Here is a 24,099-nt window from a genome sequence, read left to right as displayed (position 1 = left end):
GCTGAGTTTCTCCAGCATTTTTGTCGACCTATGCTTCTGTTTTGGCTTTGTATATCTTCAGACCTACCTCAAATTCACGTGCATTAGAAATGACCACTCCATCCATAATTTGATTAGACGGCACAGTGGTGCAGTGGTAGATTTGCTGCTTTACTGCCCCAGAGGCCCATGTTCGATTCTGACTACTACAGTTACTGTCTGTACAGATTTTGTACCTTCTCCCCATGACTGTGGGATTTCTCTGGGTGCTCTGGTTTCCAAGTTTGTAGGCTAATTGGCTTGGTATAAGTGCAAATTGTCCCTAGTGTGTGTAGGGTAGTGTAATGCCCCTGTCCCACTTAGGAAACCTGAACAGAAACCTCTGGAGACTTTGCGCCCCACCCAAGGTTTCCGTGTAGGTTGCAGGTGGTTGTCGGAGGTTGCAGGTAGTGGAAGCAGGTAGGGAGACTGACAACAACCTCCGGGAACCGCATGGAAACCTTGGGTGGGGCGCAAAGTCTCCAGAGGTTTCCGTTCAGGTTTCCTAAGTGGGACAGGGGCATTATTAGTGTGCAGAGATCGCTGGTCAGCGTGGGCTTTAGGGCCTATTTCCACGCTGTATCTCTAAGCTAAACAAAACCTGCAGAACAGCAGTTTCTAATTCTAGGCACAGTTAACTTGGTTCATATAAACTAAATAACAATGTATCATGTTAAATCATGTAAATTTGTAAACTTCTGATGCTCCTGAGATATCAAAAGTACTGCAACGTTATAAAGCAGGCACTAGGATATGCAAATACTTAACTGCAATTATTTTCCAACGGACAACATTGTCGGTAAAGATTGAATGAATTGTGTGCTGGTGGGTGTTTCTCACTGTAAATATCCTGTTCAGAAAGGGTGGGGTGGTGGGAGGAAACTGCCATTAAGTGAGCCCTATAAACGGTGCTATTCAATACTAGGGGATGGGAGTGCTTTGAAGACGTTCTGCCTCGGCGTTGCTTTTCAGCGAGTGAGGTTTAAAATTGCCAGAAGTAGCAGTTTAGTTCAGTAATCCAGCTTGGGAACAGTCCCTTTGGCTCACTGAGTCCACGCCGACCATCGATCACCCATTTACACCATTTCAGGGTTATCCCACATTCACATCCACTCCCACCCTCGGCACTGGGGGGCAATTTACACAGGGCCAATTAACCTACAAACCCGCACGTCTTTGGGATGTGGGTGGAAACCGGAGCACCCGGAGGGAAAACTATAGCCACAGGGAGAACCTAAAAATAAACATAAAATACCAGAGTATTTTCATCTCTTCGATTACTATTACATAGAACTTAGTTTAGAGTTTGCAGAAGTTTAAAGATCTGGGCGAAGGACTCCATAAAATGTTTTATCCGCATACTGGCAAGGCGGCACGGTGGCATAGCGGTAGAGCTACTGCCTTACACCGGGTTCGATCCTGACTACGGGCACTTGACTGTGCAGAGTTTGTGCATTCTCCCCGTGACCTGTGTGGGTTTTCTCCAAGATCTTCGGTTTCTTCCCACACATCAAAAGCAGCTTGGAGGGTATTTGGCATGGTATCAATGGAAAATTGTCCATAGTGTGTGTAGGGTAGTGTTAATGTGCGGGGATCGCTGGGTCGAAGGGCATGTTTCCGCGCTGTATCTCCAAACTAAACTAATCTGGGCTGAAACTGGGCTAGCAGAAATGCTTGTAGTAACATTTTGGGGAGGATGGGAGTTAGCAGTTGCTTCACCATGATAATTCCATTACAAAAGCTTCCAGAACTTGGGATCAGCATAAATATACAGTCTTGCTTGTGTGAAAACATGGAAATGTTTGTAAATAGTTAAAGTTTGAAGAAGGGTTTCAATCTGAGTCGTCACCTATTTCTTTTCTCCAGAGATGCAGCCTGACCCGCTAAGTTACTCCAGCATTTTGTATCTACGGTGTAAACCAGCATCTGCATTTCTCCCCTACACATGTAAACAAATCATCTCTCTCGCTTCCAATGACAGTGCAGGAGTGTCCTTCATGGAGGCTTGCTTCCCATTTGAACAGGAACATTTTAGAGGCCGTGATATAATCTAAAAACAGTTTACAGTTTAGTTTATTGTCACATGCGCTGAGGTACAGTGAATTGTGAATCAATCACTTCAAAAAGAAGGTAGACAAAAGTGCTGGAGTAACTCAGCGGGTGCAGCAGCATTTATGGAGCGACGGAAATAGGCAACGTTTCGGTACGAAACCCTTGGTTTTGGCCCGAAACGTTGCCTATTTCCTTCGCTCCATAGATGCTGCTGCACCCGCTGAGTCTCTCCAGCACTTTTGCCTACTTTCGATTTTCCAGCATCTGCAGTTCCTTCTTAAACACTTCAAAAAGAACCTGCATAAACTTTGAAGGGAGACAAAATGCTGGAGAAACTCAGCGGGTGAGGCAGCATCTATGGAGAGAAGGAATAGACAATAGGTGCAGGAGTAGGCCATTTGGCCATTCGAGCTAGCACCGCCATTTAATGTCATCATGGCTGATCATCCCCAATCAGTGCCCCGTTCCTGCCTTCTCCCATATCCCCTGATGCCGCTCCGGAGGGGGGGGTGGGGGGGAAGGTAAGGAAGAGGCGGAGACAGTAGGCTTGTGGGGGAGCTGGGAAGGGGAGGGGAAGGAGGGAGAAAACAAGGACTGACTGAAATTAGAGAAGTCAATGTTCATACCGCTGGGGTGTAAACTACCCAAGTGAAATATGAGGTGCTGCTCCTCCAATTTGCTCCAATTTTTTTCCTTCAGTTTATTGGTCTTGTACAAATGAGTATGTTATGTGGCTACTGCCAAATAGTGAGAAGCTGAAAGAACCCTAACATTCTATTTGTTTCCTGATGAAAACCAGCCATTTAGTTTGGCCCTGGTTACAGGAACATTATTTTTTCCAGTAATGTTTGGAGTAGTATTGAATCCTTCTCCCTATTTGAGCTTTGATGTTTAGGTATCTTTCTTAAAAGAAGAAAGAACTTTAATAGCACCTGTAATATATTTTAAAATAAGCAAGCAACTTCAGATCATTTTAAATTGAAGCTTGCTGTCTAACTGGTGGATTCTGGCCTTTCTGGCCACTTCAGTTAGAGGAACATAAACACTAAAATACCACTTATTTGGAAAATAATGATCCACATTAAAATAACTATTAGTCGGCGTTGAGATGAGGTAATGTCTCGAGAGATTTTTCAGATTACACTGTACTCCCATGCAGAAATATTTCGAAATAAATATTTGAAGAGGATATTGTGCAAAGTGTAGTTAAATTTATACAACCTTTCCAAAAATTAGTTTAATTAGGCTGATGATTTATTTATTGTACATTGACGTCACGTTTAATGCTCTTGTGATTAAAGTCATACAGTATGGAACCGTGCTTTGCGGCCCAACTTGACTGTTGATCGAAGAAGGGTTTTGACCCAACACGTTGCCTATTTCCTTCGCTCCATAGATGCTGTCTCACCCACTGAATTTCTCCAGCATTTTTGTCTATCTTCGATTTTTCCAGCATCTGCAGTTCCTTCTTAAACATTGATTGTTGATCGTTTCTTTGAGGCGTTTGGCCCATATCCCTCTAAACCTGTCCTATCCATGTACCTGTCTAAATGTTTCTTAAATGTTGTGATAGTACCAGCTTCAACTACCTCCTCCGGCAGCTCGTTCCATACACCCACCACCCCTTGTGTAAACAGTTACCATTCAGGTCCTTATTAAATCTTCCCTTTCGTCACCTTAAAGGGGCTGTCCCACTGTACTAGCTAATTCAAGAGCTCTCCCGAGTTTAAAAAAAAATCAAACTTGTGGTAAGTATGTAGAATGTACGTAGTGGGTACGTCGGAGCTCAGGCTGTCTCTTAGCGGCTCGTAACGCTAACGGCAGTTTTTTCAGCACTGTGAAAAATGTCCACGAGAGCCCCGAGTACCTACGAGCGGCTATTACTGTAATTCTCCGAGTTCGAATCAGGGGAAACTCGGGAGAACTCTTGAATTAGCTCATACATTGGGACAGCCTCATAAACCTATGTCCTCTCGTTCTCGATTTCCCCCACTCTGATCTGTGTGTTACCTGATCTATCTGATCTGCTATATTTTAGCTGGACTAAGGGGAGGATTGAAGTAAAGAGTGGAGTTTGAATAATGAAGTTGTTGTGATTGTGGTGAATGTTGGGTTGTAACTATTGGCAAATGCAGCTGGCCAGTACGCTGTAATTAATTTTGTTGTTGTGACATATTTTACATTAAGAAATCAAGTTATCTTTTGGATTTGTGAGCTGTGTGGAATTCATGGAAGCAGTGGGAGTGTTTAGTGTTTCGGTATGTGGTGAAATGATATTTATCCAGCTCCACTTTGAAATGGCCATTAATTTATGTCGGCCAAAAAAGTTATAAATATTATTCTGTTCACAGTTCCAAGTAGCCAGTTGTGGTGTCTAAATGCTTTGTTTATTTTGGGCAGAAATTTATGCTTTCGCATGTATGTAAACTTCATGAAAAAATTTTGTTCAATAGATCTATCTAGATGTATGAGCCTTTCTTGCTTGTTAAGTTATACTCTGATCTTCACCAATTAACTTAAAGGATTTGCACAAACTATTAAGTGCTCCAGTAAGCTATCACTGATTTTATTTGTCTATCTTCAAAGTCTTCTTGTGTCCATGACTTCAGCCATGGACACAAGAAGACTTTGTTATTGAGAAAGACATTGCACTTGATAACTTATTCGGAAGTGGCGGCGCTGGTGAACGGCTGCGGCTCGCCTGCAGTCCGTTTGTTTTTACTTTTTTGTGTTGTTTTTTTCGTTTTGTCTAGCTAAGTTTTTGGTTTTTAGGTTGTGTTTATGTGGGGGGTGGGGGGGTGAAACGGGGCTTGCTGTCTCTCCCTTCGGGGGAATGCGACTTTTTTGTCGTATCCCCCTTCTCTGCCTCCGTCTGCGCTGAGGCTCCAGAGGCAGCCTGTCAGGACTCGCCCTGGGCTTGCTCCCGTGAGGGCGGCCCAGCTCGGGGCTGGAACGGCGCTCCCGTGAGGGGCTGAGACGCTCCCGTGTGGACGGCCTGGTGAGGGGCTGAGACGCTCCCGTGTGGGCGGCCCAGCCCGAGGGTAACAGTGCTCCCGTCGGGGCGGCCCAGCTCGAGGGTGGAACGGCGCTCCCGTGTGGGCGGCCCAGCCCGAGGGTAACGGTGCTCCCGTCGGGGTGGCCCAGCTCGAGGGTAACGGCGCTCCCGTGAGGGCGGCCTGGCGCGGGGCTGAGACGCTCCCGTGAGGGCGACTCGGCTCAGGGCTGGAACGGTGCTCCGGTGGCTGAGACGGCGTTCTGGTGGTGGCGGCCTGAGTCTGGGGTTCGGCTGCGGGCCAGTCGACGACGTTGTCAACAGCTGCGTCCGCTGGACTGGAGGGCGGCAGCTTCGACCACCCCGGGCCGCGGTGTTTGAACTGGCCCTTTCGCGGAGCTCGATGAGCCGCGGGACTGATTTACCATCGCCCGGTGGGGTTTCGCCTCAGCGCAGAGGGAGAAGAGGAGGGAAGAGACTGCAGCCCTAAGATTTTTGCCTCCATCACAGTGAGGAGGTGCTTGGTTGACTCACTGTGGTGGATGTTAATTTGTGTTTACTGTCTGTTCTGTTGTCTATTATTGTAGTATTGTATGTATGACTGCAGGCACGAGATTTCGTTCAGACTGAAAGGTCTGAATGACAATAAAGGAAATTCAATTCAATTCTATTATTCATATTATTTTGGAGCTACTCAGTGGGTCAGGCAGCACTTTGTTTTTTTGTAAACCAACATCTGCAGTTCCATGTTTCCACGATTTAGCTGAGGCATTAATTATTACGCCTTAGTTGGATGGTGAACCTCCTGTTGCATTTTCTGGTTTATAAAGCAGTCATTTATCTTTAAATTCAAGTGGTATTTTAGCTTTGTCGGGCCTACAAATTGAAATTTGCATCAATATCGTGGTTGACATTGCAACATGCAAACTTGAATCATGAGTGGTGCTATGTAAATGCAAGCTTGTTCCACGTTTTAATTCATCCTGTCAATTGCCAAATGATTGTTTGTTAAGGGCATGTCCCACTTAGGCAATTTTTTTTTTAGGCGACTACAGGCTACTAGGCTGTTGCCAGGGTGTCGCCTTTATGGTTGTGATTAGTCTCCTCAGTTGCCCAAAGAGTCGTGGTGTTTTACTGGTTGCCGCTGGATTTTGAAATGTTCAAAACTTTTCAGCGACCGTGGGTTTGTCGTAGCTTGTCTTATCCTGACGTAGGTGCTGTTGTAGGTTGTTGCCGGGCTGGACTTCGATGAATTCCATTGTCGCAGTCGCCGGCAGACCCCTAAAAAATCGCCTAAGTGGGACGGGCCCATTAGTCCAGTCGACGCTTTTGCGGCGACCTGCTACGACAATGACAGTCGCCTAAAAAATCGCCTAGTGGGACAGGCCCTTTATGTACAAGTATTGTATCAAAATTGAATGCTGCATTTCCTTCTTCAGCATTATTTTCTATACTTCAGAAACACCTCTCAATGAAATGTTTTGAAACATAGTGACAATATGAAATACATTCTACAAATGCACTTGCTTGCTGCATTATTAGGTTCTGCCCACATTTGTGGCAAGAAGAAAAATGACATGACATTAATTTGAAAATAGGCAGATTTATTGCTTTTGAAATGTTGCCCTTTTGAATAAAGTGTGTAAATTTTCAATGTAGCTGGTTCCTTCAAATGTGCTATTTGGACTCGTAATTCGTGCCTTTGCAACAGTTTTGTGAACAGTGCTGAGTTCTGGCAATAAATTAGAGTAAGTGCATTTTAAACGCCGCTTGATGGTTCATTCAATGGGAATTGGAGGACAAGAATGCAGGGAGATTGCAGAGAGCTGCAAGGATAATAGAGTTGTCATAGCAGGGGATTTTTACTTTCCTAATATAGACTGGGACTGTCATAGTGATAATAAATGTAAGTGTGTTCAGGGCCGTTTCCTCTGGCAGTATGTAGAGGGCTCTGTATAAAACACTAAAGCTTGGTTTATTCTTGGGAAATAGGACGGAAGTGACTGAGATGGCAGTGGGGGGGCACTTTGGGACTAGTGACCATTGTTCTAGTTTTAAAGCCGTTGTGGGAGAAGGCGGAACTGACTTACAAGTTAATGTGCGAATTGGGGCAAGGCAAATTGTAATGATGGACTGGAGCCTGCAAAACGTTGATTAGAGTAGTTCTTCTCTTGTGGGCTGAGGGACATCTGGTAAGTGGAAGGCGTATGATAGTGAGAGGTCAAAATCTGCGTACTCTTGTTAGAGTGAAGGGAAAGGCTGGCAAGTGTAGGGGGCCCTGTATTGTGAAAGTTTGATTGAAAGATACAGCATGGAAATGGGTCCTTCAGCCCACCGAGTCCACGTAGACCATCGATCACCCGTTCACACTAATTCTATGTTATCCCACTTTCTGATCCACTCCCGACACACTAGGGGCAATTTACAGAGGCCAATTAACCTGCAAACCCGCACGCCTTTGGAGTGTGGGAGGAAACCAGAGCACCCCGAGGAAACCCACACAGTCACAGGGAGAACATGCAAACTCCACAGAGACAGCACCCGAGAACCTGGGTCTCTGACACTGTGACTCAGCAGCTCTGCCAGGTGCACCACTGCGACGCTCAAGTTAGATTTGAAACTTCACACAGACGACACCTAAAGTGAGATTGAGACTCTGGTTAGAAAAAAAAGGGAGGCATGGGTGAGGTACAAGTAGCTGGGCTCAAGTGAATCCCTGGGGGTGAAGGAAGAAAGTGGAAGTCTGTGGAATTCTCTGCCTCGGAGGGCAGTGGAGGCCGGCTCTCTGGATGCTTTCAAGAGAGAGCTAGATAGGGTTCTTAAAAATAGCAGAGTCGGGGGATATGGGGAGAAGGCAGGAGCAGGGTACTGATTGGGGAACAGCCATGATCACATTGAATGGCAGTGCTGGCTTGAAGGGCAGAATGGCCTACTCCTGCACCTGTTGTCTATTGTCTATTGAAATCAGTAAACACAGAGAGGATTGAGGAGAATCCGAAGAGATTTTATGTTTGTTGATGGAAGAAGAGTAACGAGTGAGAGCATCCCTCTAAGACCAAATTGACATCTATGTTTTGAAAAAGGCGAGCCCTCAATGAATATTTCTCCTCTGTTTTAATACATGAAGAATATGAGACTCTGGGAAGATAATGAGGACGTCGAGGGAGTAGTCCACATCACAATAGAGGAGCTGCTGGATGTCTTAATGTAAGAATGAAGGTAATTCTCTGGGGCCTGATGAGGTACAGCAAAAATACTGGGAAGCTAGAGATTACATTGCAAGAGCCCAGGCTGAGAAACAAGCATCTTCATTAGCCATGAGTGAGGTGCCAGGGGACTGGCGTGTGGTTAATGATGTGCTTTTATTTCACAAGGGCTGCAAAGAAAAATCTGGGAATTGTATGCCAGTCAGTCTAACTATATGTGGTAAGTAGGTTATTGGACAAGGGATAAGATATAAGTGCATTTGGAAAGATGTGGTTGATTTAGTTTAGTTTAATGTGTATCTGTACTGAGGTGCTTTTGTTGCGTGCTAATCAGACAGCGGAAGGACTATTCAGCTTTATTTTGTGTGTTTTGGTTGAGGTTTTGAGGAAGTAAATGGGAAGGAAGATGAGGACAGTCCAGTGGACATTGTCTATATTCAGCCAGGCACTTGCGGCTGCTGTGGCAGGTTAGATTGCATGGGATGCAGAGAGAGCTAGTCTTAAGCCACTGTCCCACTTGCGTGTCCTTGGCATGCTAATTACGCGACCTCGTGGTCACGTTGAGGCACGACGGCCCTGCGAGCATCGCGCGCGTCTTCATGCGCCCGCACAACCGTCTGGAGCGCGTGAAGTCATTTGAAGATAGACACAAAATGCAGGAGTAACTCATCGGGACCGGCAGCATCTCTGGAGAGAAGGAATGGATGATGTTTCGGGTCGAGACTTCTTCAGTCTGACCTTCATCAGTCTGAGCATTGAGTATAGAAGTTGGAATGTCATGTTGCAGTTTTATAAGGTCTCGGTGAGAGCTGCCCTTGAAGTATTGTGTTCAGTTTTGGTCACCCTGCTGTGGGAAAGGTGCTGTTAAGCTGGAAAGAGCTAAACAAAAAAGATTGACAAGGAAGTTGCCTGGACTTGGGGGTGGGGGAAGGGGGGGGGGACAAATGCTAGTTTATAAAAGAAGACATACTGCTGGAGTAACTCAGCAGGTCGGGCAGCATCTCTGGAGGTTGACTGGTTAGTGAAGGTTTGGTTTGAGACCCTTCAGACTGGACTGTTTGTAGGGGGAAGAAGAAAGCTGGAAGAGAGGAGGGGTCGGACAAAGTCTGGTGGGTAATAGGTTGAAGATTTGGGGATAAGGGTGAAATGTGGAAAATTGTACCAATTTAGATGACTACCTCCCTGCTGTATAACCGACTCTGCAATTGTAAGCCGTACATGGGGATATCCTTGCCTGCATGTTCCTCTCCTTGTCATGTCCATTGTTGACTTGAAGATACTTTTTCATTCTGCCGTTGCACTCTTTCTTTGTCGGGTCTGGGTCATTCAAACAGCGCTGTGCGAGTACCCTCACCGCAGAGATTGCAATTGTTCCAGAAGACAGGTTATTGATCAGCACATTTCTACACAATTCAGAATGGTTGTCACCCTATCGGCCTTGCCAACAACACTTGGAAATAAATGGCACGATTTTGAATATAGATCGCATTTAATTTTTTTCCTGAACTTATCAACATTTTCTGGTGGCGGGGGTGGAGAACTTTCCGTCCAACTAAAAAGTGAAGGAAGGAAAGGAACTGCAGATGCTAGAAAATCGAAGGTAGACAAAAATGCTGGAGAAACTCAACGGGTGCAGCAGCATTTATGGAGCGAAGGAAATTTCCTTCGCTCCATAGCTGCTGCTGCACCCGCTGAGTTTCTCCAGCATTTTTGTCTACCTAAAAAATGAAACTTCCACATCTCAGTATTGTGGTCCTGATAGCTGCTATAAGCAGAATAGATCTGATTGTAAATGATAAGTCATTTACACTTATCAACTCTATACAGGGAGTTCAGGGAGTTGCTACTTTTTTGAAAGGATGCGTGCTGCCTGTAAGGAAGTGTTCCATTTTAGATGTCCTTTATCCCAGTTTATTCTTTTGTTACTTGTGTTTTTATGAAGCAGTTCTTGTCTTCCACTCTCTTAAAGGCAGAGGAAAATAGAGGCTGATACGAATCGTGAGAACTGCCAAATAATATGGTCATATTTTATGTTCATGTTTTTTTAAGAGTCAAGATAAATTTTAAATAAAACAATTGGGGCATAATGAGAGGCCTTGAACGAAGGAACGAACATGGTTGAAATTTCATTTCATTTCTGGCTGCATTCTTCAATTTGTTTTCTTGTACAATAACAGAATGTCTGCTTTTTGTTTCTAGATAGGATTCCTCATCGTTTAAAACCGCTGGGATTTTTTGAATAATCCTCGGGACAGAATGGGAAGGAACTGGCACTACATTGATGAAGGGGAGGGACAGCGAGAGAAGGAAAGACAGTAAGGAAAAAAAAAACTGAAATTATAATCGTGACAAATTCCTGGCTATTGAACGTTTCTCTCATTGGTACTAATATATACACTGAGGTAATGTTGCAAAACAAGGAGACATCTATTTCATAATTGAACTAAATTCAGCACTTAAAAGCATTATCTTCAATAAATGAACTTACGGAGTCTCTTGCCCAGAGGAGGGGAATCGAGAACCAGAGGACATGGGTTTAAGGTTTGAAGGGGAAAGATTTAATAAGGATCTGAGGGGTAATGTTTTCACACAAAGGGTTGTGGGTGGATGAAACAAGTTGCAAGAGGAGGTAGTTGTGGCAGGGACTATCGCAATGTTTAAGAAACATTTAGACGGGTACATGGATAGGCTGTATGACTCTCTGACTAAATATAAATATAAATCTACTTGGGAGATCTGACATGCCAATTTCCTTGAAACAATAGAGGATTACTGGAGTGTTCAAATAAAAAGCCTCTGATATAGTTATCTCACCAGAAGCAATCAGCTACATGGTGGAAGAACAATTATAACTGGAAATAATGTGACATTGTGGTGGGTGGGAACATACTGTTGTGAGCATACAAAATGCAACTTTAATTTATTAACATGTTCTCTCTGGAATCGAAGATGGGAAAACTCTAAAATAGCTTCAGAATAAATGGATGTTCCTTTAGAAAGGTGGAAAGAATTTCTTTAGTCAGAGGGTGGTGAATCTGGAATTAATTGCGACAGACGGCTGTGGGGGCCAGGTCAATGGATATTTTTCAGGCGGAGATTGACAGTTTCTTGATTAGTAAGGGTGTCATAGGTTATGGGGAGAAGGCAGGAGAATTTTTCCGTGTTTTCTGTTGGTATGCAAGATTTAATTACATTTTTTTTTTTTTTTTTAAATCTCCGTTTCTCTTTTACTAGAATACAAAAGCAACAACAATACCTATCAGTGAACAATCGAAAAGATGACATGGAAATCCCATCACACTACCGTCACTTGTTAAGGGAATTGAATGAACAGAGGCAGCACGGCATCCTTTGTGATGTTTGCATTATTGTCGAGGGGAAAATCTTTAAAGCTCACAAAAACGTACTGTTGGGGAGTAGCCGCTACTTCAAGACTTTGTACTGCCAGGTGCAGAAGATGTCCTCTGACCAGGCTACTGTGACCCACTTGGATATAGTCACTGCTCAAGGTTTCAAAGTCATCATAGACTTCATGTACTCTGCACACCTAGCACTGACGAGCAAGAATGTCATTGAGGTGATGTCCGCTGCCAGTTACCTGCAGATGACAGACATCGTTCAGGCGTGCCACAGTTTTATCAAGGCAGCCTTAGACATCAGCATAAAGACCGAGCCACCGGATTATATCATGGAGTATGACATGGGAGCTCCCTCGAGCAGTAGCATCGACGTGGTCACACCGGTGGCAGTGGGCAGGAGTAGCTCTCCCTGGTTGGAAAGACGGCGGACAAGCCCGGCAAATTCGTCCGGAGACTCGGCCATTGCCAGCTGCCACGACGGCGGCAGCAGCTACAGCAAAGAGGAGCACGAGCAGAAAGCGGACAGCCACGACGATGTCTCCTCACAGTCGCTCTGGTCCAGTGACATTGGGTACAGTTCGTTCCGCGTGAAGGAGGAGCAGATATCTCCCTCGCATTACGGAGGCGCAGAGCTGAGCGAAGCCCACCTCGGGAAGAGCAGCACCTTGGTACAGACTGGCTTTTCCGATCAGGTCCCCGTGGTGTGGCAGCTGCCTGGACGCAAAAAGAATCGTAAAAATAAACAGACGGTGCGCCATATCACACAGCACGTTGAGGCGGACAGCAGGGCCAGCTCCCCAATGCCGTCAATGCTTGCCGTCGGTGGCTGGCCGTACAACAGCCGAGACGGCACAGGTAAGCAAAGTTTAAATCAATATTTAGCATTTGTTGGCCGGTGTGGGCAAGTTGGGCTGAAGGGTCTGTTTCCACACTATCACTCTATGACTACGTTTAAGAAAGAGCTGCAGATGCTGGAAAAATCGGTTAGACTTCTTCTTCTTGAGTATGGCGTGCACAGCCCCCCACCACCACATCAGTCTGAAGAAGGGTGTCGACCCGAAACGTCACCTATTCCTTCGCTCCGTAGATGCTGCCTCACCCGCTGAGTTTCTCCAGCATTTTTGTCTAACTTCAGGGTGGGAGATTGTAACCTTCACGTTTGTGTACCTATGTGTGTCTTTTAAATATGTAGGAAGGAACTGCAGATGCTGGTTTACACTGTAGATAGACACAAAATGCTGGAGTAACGCAACGGGATAGGCAGCATCTCTGGATAGAAGGAATGGGTGACGTTTCGGACACGAGTTGGCTGAGTTACTCCAGCATTTTGTGTGTCTTTTAAATGCTGTTATGGCCTAGCCGTGAGGCCAGCTCCCACTGTTTTGATTAAAAATAAAATTATCATCTTAGTGGGGTGGTTGCACCGAGCATAGTTTCAGCAACAAAGAATGTTAGCACATGGGCAAGAAATTAATTAAATTGCTTCTCCCCCTCGCATACTTTTCTCAGGAGGGACTGAAGAATAAAAAGCCAACTCTATTGACATTAAAAGGTAGACAAAAATGCTGGCGAAACTCAGCGGATGAGGCAGCATGTATGGAGCAAAGGAATAGAAACATAGAAAATAGGTGCAGGAGTAGGCCATTCGGCCCTTCGAGCCTGCACCGCCATTCAATATGATCATGGCTGATCATCCAACTCAGTATCCTGTACCTGCCTTCTCTCCATATCCCCTGATCCCTTTAGCCACAAGGGCCACATCTAACTCCCTCTTAAATATAGCCAATGAACAGGCCTCAAATACCTTCTGTGGCAGATTATTCCAGAGATGCACCACTCTGTGTGAAAAATGTTTTCCTCATCTCGGTCCTAAAAGATTTCCCCCTTATCCTTAAACTGTGACCCCTTGTTCTGGACTTCCCCAACATGGGGAACAATCTTCCTGCATCTAGCCTGTCCAACCCCTTAAGGATTTTGTAAGTTTCTATAAGATCCCCCCTCAATCTTCTAAATTCTAGCGAGTACAAGCCGAATGGGTGACGTTTTGGGTCGAGACCCTTCTACAGACTGATGAGGTGATGTGGGGTGGGGAAGAAGAAAGGAAGAGTTTGTTGATATTTGTCGGTGGGTCAAAATATATATTTAAATCTTTGATACACCAATAATAGTGAATGGTTATTGTAAGTAAATGAGTGGATATACATTCATGAAACATCTTTTGGGCTGCTGAAGGCTTTTCTCTCCAGCTAAACAAAAGGGATTTTGTCCATGTATCAATTTTGTTAGAAGAGCTGATATTCTCAACTTGGAGTACAGTGTTTTTCTTTTTTTTTTTCCGTGTCATCACACAACTGTTTGCCAATAGCGAGCAAATTTCAGTGCCACGTCGATGGCCTCTGCAAGGTTCTTTACTACAGTGCATGTGTCATGCAGCACGTCACAGCTCGGGATGTGTTCCATGGCCTGGAGGCCTCGTCCGCACTCGCAGTCTTCAGTATATCCTCACTTCAGCATGTTCGCAATTTGCTCCTTCCCATGCCTGTCCGCAGTCTGTGGAGACTGTGCCAGGTTAGCCACTGTTGGTCGGAAACAGGTGGGAGTTTCTCGGAGGGATCGATTGTCATGTGAATGTCTTCCAGAGATTTCTCTAGTCTCTCTTCCCTGAGTTTGAGCCTTCTGGATGATGCATTGCAGTCCAGGGGATGGGCAGGGGAAACGCTGAGGTAGCAAAGGGTGATCATGTAGGGGGTGTCTTTCATCCTCTGATTGTCTGAGGTGTTCTTTTTGGCTAGCTACAGCTCTTCTGATTCCAGGGGTTGCAATTCCAGAGAGCCAGTAGATGTTGTCAGTCTTGGTACCTTCTGAACCTTCTGAATTTTGTGGTCGGCAGGGCAGTACTCTGCATATCGCCAACTTGGACAATTTAACATTTTTTTAACCTACAAACCTGTACGTCTTTGGAGTGTGGGAGGAAACCGAAGATCTCGCAGAAAACCCATGCAGATCACGGGGAGAACGTACAAACTCCATACAGACAACACCCGTAGTCTGGATCGAACCTGGGTCTCTGGCGTTGCATTTTGCTGTAAGGCAGCAACTCTACCGATGTGCCACTGTGACTGCCCTTGTAGGTTTCATGCATCCACTGGTGCAGCAACAGCTTGTGTTTAACACAGGATCAATCTTCCGTGCATGAGCCGAGCGCTCCCATACTGCGCAGGCATACTCGGCAGCGGAGAAGCAGTTACTGAAAGGGGTATTTTAAAGATGCAATTAATATTCCCCTTAATTCTTCATTCAACTATGCCATGTGTTAAGGTGCCCAGGGAGTGCAAACTAGACACTCTGCGAAGTAGTTCTCAATTTTGGGTGCTTTGGTACATGCTATCAAGTTGCCCACAAGGGACAAATTGGCCGACTTCTTTGGTTCTTGGTGCAACTTTTAGTAATGTTACACTAGTCTGAAGAAGTCAATCCTTCAGGACTGGATCCGATTGGTTGGGAGGAAAAGACACAGAGTGCTGGAGTAACTCAGCGGGTCAGGCAGCATCTCTGGAGGACATGGATAGGTGTCGTTTCACAGAGTGCTGGAGTAACTCAACGGGTCAGGCAACATCTATGGAGGACATGGATCGGCGACGTTTTGGGACTGGGCCTTTCTTCAGTTTGGTTAGAGGTTGGGTGGGCTGGCTTTGTTTTCCTTGGAGCAAATGAGGCTTGAGAGATGACCTGATTGTGGTGTTAAGTTTTAAGAAGCGTAAATGGGATAGATCGTCAGAATCTAGGGTAACAGAAACAAAACATTCTAAATGCATTTCGTTGTCTCTGTACTGTACACTGACAATGACAATTAAAATTGAATCTGAATCTGAATCTGAAAACAGCATGGGTTTAACGGGATTCGAGAGGAAATAATTTTAAACACAAAGTGCTTAATATCTGAAACTTTTTGCCTTCGGAAGTGGAGTCAGATGCAATTACTTAATGATAATAACATTTAAACCAGCACTTAAATAAGCAAGGCATTGAAGAATACTGACCTAATGTGGGGAAAATGGAATTGGTATAAATTGACAAAAACGTCAGCATGGAGGCGATGGGTTGAAGGGCTCATTTCTGTAACTTTATGACTTTAAGATTATGGAAATTCAGAATTAAAACCAATAATGTTGAAAATTGAACCGTGTGAAGCGTAAAGTCAGCCTGTGTTGGCGGGTATTGAAGTGTCTGTTGCCTCGTCTCTTGAGAAAATTTATTTTGCGCTCATGGTGAGACATGTTTTACCAAGCTGCTCATTGGGCAATGAAGTGATGTTGATTATTATTGTTCATCACACGGCACCTCTGGCTGAATTCTCGAGTGGATTCAACAAAAACTACGGACACAAGGAACTGCAGATGCTGGTTTACAACCCACCCCCACAAAGTCTCCAAATTGGTCTCCAAATTTGAGGAAGGACATTCTTGCTATTGAGGGAGTGCAGTGTAGGGTCATGACGTTGATTCTCGGGATGGCGGGACTGTCATATGTTGATGGTATGGAGTGGCTGGGCTTGTATACTTTGGAATTTAAAAGGATGAGAGGGTATCTTATTGACATATATAATTTTTTTGAAGGATTTGAACACGCTAGAGGCAGGAAACAAGTTCCCAATGTTTTGGGAGTCCAGCCACAGTTTAAGAATAAGGGGCAAGCCATTTAGAATGGAGATGAGTAAATACTTTTTCACGCAGAGAGATGTGAAATTCTCTGCCTCGGAGGGCGGTGGAAGCCGGTTGCCTGGATGCTTTCAAGAGAGAGCTAGATAGGGCTCTTAAAGGTAGCGGAGTCAAGGGATATGGGGAGAAGGCAGGAACGAGGTACCGATTGTAGATGATCACACATGATCACATTGAATGGCGGTGCTGGCTCGAAGGACTGAATGACCTACTCCTGCACCTTTTGTCTATAGAGTGCTGGAGTAACTCAGTGGGTCGGACAGCATCTCTGGAGAACATAGATAGGTGACCGGTTTTGGGACTCTTCAGTTACTCCAGCACTTTGTCTTTTGTAACAGAAACTGCAACTGCTCTCAATAAAACTGTTGGCATTTAGTTTCATTGCTTCATGTCAATTTTGAATGAATGAATGAATAAGTTTATTGGCCAAGTATTCACATACAAGGAATTTGCCTTGGTGCTCCGCCTGCAAGTGACGACATACAGTGATAGTTAGGAATGACTCGTAAAACATTAAACATTAATAATAAAACATTATTGATTAAACATGTGAATTAAGTAAAATACCAGAGCAAAAGGAGGCTACAGATTTTTGGTTATTGCATAGAGCAACTACTCGTGGAAAAAAAGCTGTTTTTATGTCTGACTGCGGCAGCTTTGACAGTCCAGAGTCGCCTTCCAGAGGGAAGTGATTCAAAGAGTTTGTGGCCAGGATGAGAGGGGTCAGAGATGATCTTACCCACTCGCTTCCTGGCCCGTGCCGTGTACAGTTCATCAGTTTTCATCTGTCACTGTACTGATTCCAAAGCTTCTTAATCTTTTGTCAACGGATTTAATGGCATATTGAGAGATGAAGTGATGTCATTTTAGATACAGAAAGACTGGAATTAAAGGAGTAAGGAAAACGGGATGGTCAGAAAAATGAAGGCGTGGCCACAGTTTAAGAATAAGGAGGGAGCCATTTAGAATGGAGATGAGGAAACACTTTTTCTCACAGAGAGTGGTGAGTCTGTGGAATTCTCTGCCTCAGAGGGCGGTGGAGGCCGGCTCTCTGGATGCTTTCAAGAGAGAGCTAGATAGGGCTCTTAAAGATAGCGGAGTCTGAGTATATGGGGAGGAGGCAGGAACGGGGTACTGATTGGGGATGATCAGCCATGATCACATTGAATAGCTGGCTCGAAGGGCCGAATGGCCTACTCCTGCACCTATTGTCCATTGTGGTAAGAAGCTAGACTACGCCCGATCAAAGGAGTATTTACTAGATTGGAGAAGGTGTTCCGAAGGGGTTCCTAGCCAAGATAGGTGTTACTGTTGAAGCAAAGAGATGCGAGGGCAGCCAGGTGTTATCAAAGGTAGACAAAAGTGCCGGAGAAACTCAGCCGGTGCAGCAGCATCTATGGAGGGAAGGAAATAGGCAAAGTTTCGGGCCGAAACCCGAAGGTCAGAGATGCTGGAAAACTCGAGGTCGGAGAAGTATATTCAGAGGCATTGAGAGACATGTTCTTAAAACAAAGGATGTGGCAGTTAGTATCGGAAATAAGTCTTACTTTATGATACTGCTATAAAACTGATGCTTATTTTTAAAAAAATCTATTGGTTCAAGGAATTGTGCTCAATTTCTAAATGTTTTTGAAGTTTCCAGTTTTGAGGGAGATTCACAAGGCTGGGTTTTAATTTTCAGTGTTGTATTCAAGGGGTGAGCCTTTCTTGTGCCCAGTGTAGGTCTGTTTGTCATTCTGTTGGTAGAAAGTTGTGCTAAACCTTGCATGATACATGGATTTCATCAAAGGAGTGCAGATACCTGGATGCAGGTTTAATGCAGTCAGAGATTTGACAGAAAATACAGAATAAACACTTCGCAATTAATTTGGTTGTACCCACATCGATACCAAATTATTGTTCAAAGTGACAAGTACATTTTCTTTCCTGCATTCTAGTCTACTAAAAGAGGTCTATATATTTGTGTTTCATTGACACAATAACATTTTTTTTGCAGCTTTTAGTGGTGTATCAGGGGGTTATATTGCATCATCAACGCTATTACTAACTGATTTCCCAGAGGGTGGTGTAGAGCTTTTTATTTACACTGACTTGTGCTTCATGTGAGATAGTGAGATGTTAACCCTGCAGTGGCTGAGATTGTCTGAAGCGGCCTACCCCAGCAAATTCCAGATTCAAAAAGACTTGCAGTGCAATTGGATAAGAAAGAACTGCAGATGCTGGAAAAATCGAAGGTAGACAAAAAATGCTAGAGAAACTCAGCGGGTGAGGCAGCTTTTGCTCTATAAAAGGAATAGGTGACATTTCGGGTCAAGACCCTTCTTCAGACTGGTCTCTTCTACCAGTCTAAAGAAGGGTCTCGACCCGAAACGTCACCTATACTGTCGCTCCATAGGTACAGGTGCACAACCTTTTATCCGAAATTCCGGAAACCGAAAAGCTCAGAAAATCGGATATTTTCGGTCCTGGAAAAAAGGGAGGGTATATTGCCCGGGAGAGTAGGAATCCCTAGACCTATTACAGTGAGCGTCCACCAAGGGTCGCCCGGAAAGTTTCCCTGGTCACCCCTCCGGGTGACTCTCGGTGTACGCTCACTAAACTAGGTCTAGGGATTCACAAAAATGCTGGAGAAACTCCGCGGGTGCAGCAGCATCTATGGAGCGAAGGAAATAGGTAACGCTTCATGCCGAAACCTTTCCTCCGACTGCCCTATCAGTCCCCCCTATCAGTCTGAGGAAGGGTTTAGGCAAAGGGAGGGGAGAGAAGGGAAAAGAGAGAGGAAGGATCTGCCGGACATGCTGTGTGTGTGTGTGTGTGTGTGTGTGTGTGTGTGTGTGTGTGTGTGTGTGTGTGTGTGTGTTTGTTTGGCGGAGTCTGAGGGGAGAAGGAGAGAAGGGAGAGAAGAATGGAAGGGAAGGGAGGGAGGGAAGGGAGGTCCAGCGGCGGGAACGGATACCTGGGTCCGGGCGTGAGCTGAGGCCGAGGTTTGTAAACGCTTGTATTGTTCACCCCGTCTTCCTGGAGAGAGGAGGGAGAGCGGGAGCCGGGACTGTGTGCGTGAAGCACGGCGACTAGAGGGACGGGAGAGCTGCCCCGGGAGCGTGAGGGCACCTCCCCCTTCTCCATTCCCCCTCACACCCCCCTCCCCATCTACCCCTTTCTTCCCCCTCTACGGCCCGCAGCGATCTGCCGGACGTGTGTGTGTGTGTGTGTGTGTGTGTGTGTGTGTGTGTGTGTGTCGCGCTGAGGACTGTTTGTTTACAACTGTTCAAAGTGTGCGTGTGATTTGCATTGATGCAACTACGCGGTCTCTGTGGGTTTTACATGTGATCTCTGACTATGTGATTTCCCTCCAGGTGGTTCAGTTTGCACCCACATCTCAAAGGCGAGCTGGTTTATAGATTACCATTGGCCTCTGTAAATTGGCCCCAAGGTGAAGTGGGATCACATAGAACTAGTGTGAACGGGTGATCGATGGTCTTTGTGGACTCGGTGGGCCAAAGAGCCAGTTTACTTGCTGTGTCTCTAAACCAGGGCTGGGGAGCCTTTTCATGTTGGAATGCCGCGTTAAGTTAGCAGTAATCTAATAAGGCCGCATCCAAGAAACTTCAATTAGATATACTTACAAATGTACATTATTTTGTGAAAATAGCCCTCATGACTTACTAATGTTTTAATTGTGGCCGTCAGTCGGGGAGGATTATTTAGTTGAATCTCATTTTAATCTTTGGTATTTTAAATACGTTCATTTCATGATTAAAATAAAAATAATAAAAGATGAACAAAAACATATTAGTAAAAATCGCAGGTAGACAAAAATGCTGGAGAAAATGGGGCGAAGGAAATAGGGGACGTTGCGGGTCTCGACCCGAAACGCCGCCTATTTTCTTCGCTCCATAGATGCTCTCACCCGCTGAGTTTCTCCAGCATATTTGTCTACCATCGATTTTCCAGCATCTGCAGTTCCTTCTTAAATAAAAATAAAAGTATTTGTTCTACAAAATTTGGATTCATTCATAAGGCCGCACTTAATGGCCTAGAAGGCTGCAGGTTCCCCATCTTTGCTCTAAACGCTAACATAACTCTACTGACTCTTCTAGCTTATTAATGTTTGGTAATGTATTTCTACATTCCCTTTCCTTCAGAATGCCATTCTCGGGTTATGAGCGTCATTTTGGTCTGTTGTTAAATGCAGTGATAAACAGAACAGCGTTAGGTAACAAATTATGCACAGTCATTAATATTCTTGCTGGCGGTAAAGTGCGGAAAGAATTCACCGATGAAGAATACTGTTCGCAGTTCATAATCTTCCGAGAACGACCTGGGAAAAGCGATGGATTGAGTCCACTACCTTAAATCCCTCAAATCTGTCCTAATGAAGCTGCATTATTCCAACTGTAATCCAAATGGGAATTTATTTGTAAACATTTTTTAAAGAGGCAAAGCGTGGAAGCGGGCCCACTGAGTCTGCACCGACCAGCGATCTCCACGTACACTAACACTATCCTACACACGAGGGACAATATGCAAACCTGTACGTCTTTGCAGCCATAGTCGGGGTCGAGCCCATGTCTCTGGTGCTGTAAGGTAGCCACTGAGCCACCGAGCCATCCCTTGTTTGTCTAATTGCTTGACCGATTGTGACTAATTCTCCGCTTGTTAAATCCAAACTTTTGTATGGTGTGTTGTAGTTTCCTCTTGGTTGTTTGTATGGCCAGTTGTTTCTCACCGCACAATTTGATTTGGAGAATTAATTTAACTTTTTTTAAATTTCAGAGTTCTGTTAAATTTGTGGAAAAGCTATTTAGGTTTGGTGTTGCGTTTTTGTCGTACGCGTGCTTATTACCAGTTTATACTTCATTATGTCTTCAGTTCAACAACGCAATCAATTCCGCATAGCTTGGTATCAAGCTGCAATTAATTTTAGTTGATTATTCGTTATTGAATGTTTAAGAAGGAACTGCAGATGCTGAAAAATGGAAGGTAGACAAAAATGCTGGAGGAACTCAGCAGGTGATGCAGCATCTATGTAGTGAAAGAATAGGTGACGTTTCGGGCCGAAACATCTGAAGAAGGGTTTCGCCCCCGAAACGTTGCCTAGTTCCTTCACTCCATAGATGCTGCCTCACCTGCGGAGTTTCTCCAGCATTTGTGTCTACCTTTTCATTTTAAATTGTTTGGTATTTACCATTTTGTTTATGGAAAAATATGGTGTTAGTGGTATTGTTTCTCATTAATACTTCCACAGTACAGGTCTGGCACCCTAGGTTCCAGCGCCTTGCTGGATTATCCATTTTGCTGGACCAACAGAGATGATGCAATGATGATACAACGATACACCTGTGACCCACTAACTATTCCCTCCCGTGCCTCTAAAGCAGCACGGACTTGAATATAACAAATATTCAATGTAAATTAAATGTGCTTACGCTTGGCATCGAGACTGTCACTTGGACCGTGCTTAGAAGCCACAGCTGGGGTTAAATGTAAGCAATATAAGCTGAGAATTGCACAAAACCTAGGGATCACCGCCAGCAACTGCAGATGTAAACAAATAACTTTCAGGGCGGAGGGCCACGTACTGAAAGAGCGCACGCCACAAGCAGCGCCCTCTGTGGCTGCCCTGGGAATTTCAAGTGCCCTCTCGGACTTTTGTCCGGATTAAAGGAGGTGCTGGAAATTCGGTGGTGGACCTGAACATCTTGGGCCGTAATCACGCTGTATCAGTTCCGCGCCTGATTTATATCTGATCTGCATATGCCTCACTTGGTTCGGCCAGTTGCTGTTGGCCCATGTTGTTGCCTGCCTGTGCCCACAGAGACCAGGCGTGTGACACTGAGGACAACTGGGTACATGGTGGCAAAGATGCCTAGACCTTTGCAGTGAAACACTGCCTTCAGCTGAGTTACTCTAGCGCTTTGTATCTTTAGCTGACCACGTTGGCATAGAGCATTGTCATGTGTAATCCTCTGGTAGATTTAGACGGCTTTGAAAGCCCCCTGACATGTAAATTAAAATTAACATGAACTGAAAATGCGAAAACATAATAACTTAAAAACCCAAAGCTAAATAAGTTGAAATCATCTTCTCCATTGCTTCTTAATCCTTTGCTCGACAGTCTACATTGAAGAAACAGAGTGTGTATTAGGGTGGGAGGAGGTGTGCAGTCTTGCACTAGGTTAATCCACATGCGGGATTTGAGAGGCTTCCTTTCATGCCCCCCATCGCCATCCCGTTGTTGAAATCTCAGCAAGACGTGGGCTCAGACATCAAACTCTGGAATCCCAAATGAAACCAAAGATGGAGCTGCATTTGCACAAAGTCGAGACCCTCGGGCTGTTTGGATGAATGATTGCCAGCAGTTCTGATAGAAATCGTTGGCAAAACCCAGCGCTTTTCAAGCCAAAATAAATGCTTCCTTTATTAATATTCCAAGTTTAGATTTAGGTTTATTATTGTCACCTGTACTGAAGTACAGACTTTACACTTTAGAGAGATACAGCATGGAAACAGGCCCTTCGGCCCACCGACCAGTGATCACCCTGTACACTATCCCGCACACTAGGGACAATTTACAACTTTCACTAAAGCCAATTAACCTACGAACCCCCATGTCTTTAGAGTGTGGGAGGAAATCGGAGCACCTGGAGAAAACCCACGTGGTCATGGGGAGAACGTACAAAATCTGTACAGGCAGCTCCTGTAGAAACATAGAAACAGAAAATAGGTGCAGGAGTAGGCCATTCGGCCCTTCGTGCCTGCACCGCCATTCAATATGATCATGGCTGATCATCCAACTCAGTATCCCGTACCTGCCTTCTCTCCATACCCCCTGATTCCTTTAGCCACAAGGGCCACATCTAACTCCCTCTTAAATATAGCCAATGAACTGGCCTCAACTACCTTCTGTGGCAGAGGGTTCCAGAGATTCACCACTCTCTGTGTGAAAAATGTTTTTCTCATCTCGGTCCTAAAGGATTTCCCCTCTATCTTTAAGCTGTGACCCCTTGTCCTGGACTTCCCCAACATCAGGAACAATCTTCCTGCATCTAGCCTGTCCAACCCCTTAAGAATTTTGTAAGTTTCTTTAAGATCCCCCCTCGATCTCCTAAATTCTAGCGCGTACAAGCCGAGTCTATCCAGTCTTTCTTCATATGAAAGTCCTGACATCTCAGGAATCAGTCTGGTGAACTCCCTCTATGGCAATAATGTCCTTCCTCAGATTTGGAGACCAAAACTGTATGCAATACTCCAGGTGTGGTCTCACCAAGACCCTGCAGTAGAACCTCCCTGCTCCTATACTCAAATCCTTTTGCTATGAATGCTAACATGTAGTCAGGATCGAACCTGTTGATGTAAGGCAGCAACTCTACTGCTGCACAACTGTGCTGCCCCCTAGAGTGGGAAGCCTTGTTTTGCATGTTATCCAAACAGATCAGATGTACCTTGCATAGATACAATCAGCTCAAACAACATACAAAATAGAAAGTGGTTCTCAGCATCGTAGTGAAGTATATTTGCATTGCTAACCATGCTCAGTAAAAGCACTTTTCTCTACCTCTGGTGAGGTTTGAAACTTGGATTACTTGAAAGATACAGCATGGAAACCTTTGGCCCACAATCCATGCCAACCGTCGATCATCTGTTCACACTGGTTAGTTTATTTTAGAGATACAGAATGGAAGCAGGTCTTCGGCCCTCCACGCCGACCATCGATCACCCGTTCACACTAGTGAACTTTGTCGCATCCATTC

General features: G+C 44.9%; 1 protein-coding gene across 4 annotated transcripts in view; it reads left to right on the top strand.

Moving 5' to 3' along the window:
- LOC129707519 (zinc finger and BTB domain-containing protein 46-like) overlaps positions 1-24,099 on the top strand; it is a 48,572-nt gene that overhangs the window by 10,118 nt on the left and 14,355 nt on the right. For all 4 annotated transcript variants that reach the window (XM_055652629.1, XM_055652628.1, XM_055652626.1 and 1 more), the window contains exons 2-3: positions 10,468-10,583; positions 11,503-12,482. In XM_055652629.1, the coding sequence (XP_055508604.1) occupies positions 10,525-10,583; positions 11,503-12,482 (1,039 nt within the window). In that variant the 5' untranslated portion in view covers positions 10,468-10,524. The remainder of the gene's footprint in view (positions 1-10,467; positions 10,584-11,502; positions 12,483-24,099) is intronic.

The sequence above is a fragment of the Leucoraja erinacea genome, chromosome 21, assembly GCF_028641065.1.
Source record: "Leucoraja erinacea ecotype New England chromosome 21, Leri_hhj_1, whole genome shotgun sequence".
In the NCBI taxonomy this organism is placed as follows: domain Eukaryota; kingdom Metazoa; phylum Chordata; class Chondrichthyes; order Rajiformes; family Rajidae; genus Leucoraja; species Leucoraja erinaceus.
The sequence above is the reverse complement of the archived record's forward strand: the minus strand, read 5'-3'. Positions and strand labels throughout refer to the sequence as shown.